The 2,500-nt window shown below is 21.5% G+C and overlaps 2 protein-coding genes across 2 annotated transcripts in view; both read left to right on the top strand.

Annotated features, from left to right (window-relative positions):
* Positions 1-93: 93 nt before the first annotated feature.
* rasW (Ras GTPase) lies at positions 94-835 on the top strand (the record flags this gene model as incomplete). Its single annotated transcript, XM_641469.1, has 2 exons — positions 94-145; positions 237-835. 2 exons carry the CDS (start codon positions 94-96, stop codon positions 833-835), a joined length of 651 nt encoding a protein of 216 aa, XP_646561.1.
* Positions 836-1,200: 365 nt separating this feature from the next.
* Positions 1,201-2,500, top strand: part of DDB_G0270734 (hypothetical protein) — a gene marked incomplete at both ends in the record, with an annotated part of 1,851 nt that continues 551 nt past the window's right edge. The window contains 3 exons of the mRNA XM_641468.1: positions 1,201-1,377; positions 1,423-1,431; positions 1,501-2,500. The exon at positions 1,501-2,500 is cut by the window's right edge and continues 551 nt beyond it. Coding sequence (XP_646560.1) covers positions 1,201-1,377; positions 1,423-1,431; positions 1,501-2,500 — 1,186 coding nt within the window. The remainder of the gene's footprint in view (positions 1,378-1,422; positions 1,432-1,500) is intronic.

The raw sequence follows: 2,500 nt of genomic DNA, 5'->3' as shown, positions 1-2,500 counted from the left end.
AATTCAATTATAATAAAATTAGAATTTTAAAATTATTCAATCAATTAATTATTATTAAACTAAATAAAAATAAATAAATAAATAAATAAAAAAATGACTTCCTATAAAAATAATAATGTTATATCATTATGTATAATGGGTGATGGTATGTAAAAAATAAAAAAAAATAAAAATAATTTCCAAGTTTTATTAATATTAATTTTTTTTTTTTTCATTTAATTTAAAAATATTAAAAGGTGGTGTTGGTAAAACAGCAGTAACAATTCAATTTATTTCAAATCATTTTGTTTATTATTATGATCCAACAATTGAAGATTCATACCGTAAACAATGTTTGGTGGATGATCAAGTTTATATGTTAGATATATTAGATACAGCAGGTCAAGATGAATTAACCGCTATGAGAGACCAATGGATTAGATCATGTGAAGGCTTCATATTGGTTTATTCGGTTACATCAAGATCATCATTTGACCAAATTCAATTCTTTAGAGAACAAATCATTCGTGTATTGGATAGTGATGATGTACCAATAATGATGATTGGTAATAAAATTGATTTAGATGATGAAAGACAAGTTACATTTCAAGAAGGTAAAGATTTAGCACGATGTTTAGGTATGTCATTCATGGAAGTTTCCGCTAAAAATAGAACAAATGTTGAAGAAGTTTTCAATGAAACAGTTCGTATAGTTAAAAGAAAAGAAGATCCACAAAGTCATAAACCATCAAAAGATAGTGACTCTAAAAAACCATTAGTTAATACAAGTAAAATAATTAAAAAAATAAATACAAGAGTAAAACAAACTAAAACTTCAATTTGTAAAATGATGTAAATAATAAGGAATAATTTTATAAATAAAAAAAAAAAAATCCAAACCCAACTGTAAATAATCCAAAAAAAAAATTAAAAAATAAAAAATAAAAAAAAAATAAAAAATAAAAAAAAACCCATGTACATAATAAAATCCATACCTGTAAATTAAAAAAAAAAAAAAATAAACACTTAAAATTCTTTTTAATTCGGATTGATGATTAAAATCTTGAATTCTATTTTTATTTTTATTTTAATTTTTTTTTTTTTTTTTTTTTTTTTTTTTTTAATTTTTTTTTTTTTTTTTTTTTTCGTTTATTTCTGAAAATGAAAAAAAAAAATTTATTTACCCAATAATGACAACTTAAAACAATTTCTATCTATACTATGGAGAATGTAACTGATAATATTAATAATAATAATAATAATAATAATAATAATAATAATATACCAAATTGTAAAATAATCGTAAAAAATGTTCCAACTTCAGTACCAGACTCTGAATTGAATGCATTATTCAATTCATATAACCCTATCAATATAAAAATTTTAAATGGACCACTTGTATGTATATTCGCAAAAAAAAAATAAAATAAAAAAAAAAAAAAGTTTGTGTGTGTTTTCAATTTTATAATTTTATAAAACCAAAGAAATATAATAATTAATAATAATAATTAATTATAATAGAAAGGAACAGTATTCTTAGATTTCAAAAGCATTGATGAAACAAACAATATATTAAATCAATTAAATAACTTTGAATTTGGTGGTAAAATTTTAAAAGCTGAGATTTCAACTGGTAAAAGGACTCCTCCTCTTCAAAAACAAAAAAAGGATACACATAAACAACAACAACAACAACAACAACAACAACAACAACAACAACAACAACAACAACAACCCACTGGAGTGGCATTATCAAAAAACAAATTAAAAAAATTAAAATATGAGAAACAAAGACAAGATGATATGGAAAAAATTGATAATCTTGAAAATATTGTTCAACAACTATATAATCAAAATGTAAATAATAATAATAATAATAATAATAATAATAATAATAATAATAATAATAATAATAATAATAATAATAATAATAATAATAATTCAATACCTCCACCATCGAATGTATTAAATCAAGGATTTTCATCGTCATTATTATCATCATCATATGATATTAATATTGGTAGATATGCAGAACCATCACAAGATATTATTAATGAAATTAGTTTTTACCTTCAAACAAAACCAGAATTCTTTTCACAGGTTTTAAATTTAGCTAGGTTAATGAATATACCAATTTATTCAAATATTCCACTTCAACAAAATATGATTATTCCACAAAATTTAACTTGTGATCAAGAAAATAAAAAGAAAAGAAAATTAAATAAAGATGAAAGAAAAGAAAATAAAAATGAAGAGGAAGAAGAAGAAGAAGAAGAGGAAGAAAAAGAAGAAGAAGAGGAATGGATGTCAGATGACGAACCTTATAAATCAATAGATCCAAATGTTATAGAAAAAACAAATCAACTATTCCCATCTTTAATCTCTTCAAAAATATTAAACACTACTAAAAATTCAAAATCTAAATCTTTAAAATCACAATTATCAATTCCAAACAACAACAACAACAACAACAACAACAACAACAACAACAACAACAACAACAACAACAACAACAACAACA

This window comes from Dictyostelium discoideum, assembly GCF_000004695.1.
Source record: "Dictyostelium discoideum AX4 chromosome 1 chromosome, whole genome shotgun sequence".
Taxonomy (NCBI): domain Eukaryota; phylum Evosea; class Eumycetozoa; order Dictyosteliales; family Dictyosteliaceae; genus Dictyostelium; species Dictyostelium discoideum.
The sequence above is the reverse complement of the archived record's forward strand: the minus strand, read 5'-3'. Positions and strand labels throughout refer to the sequence as shown.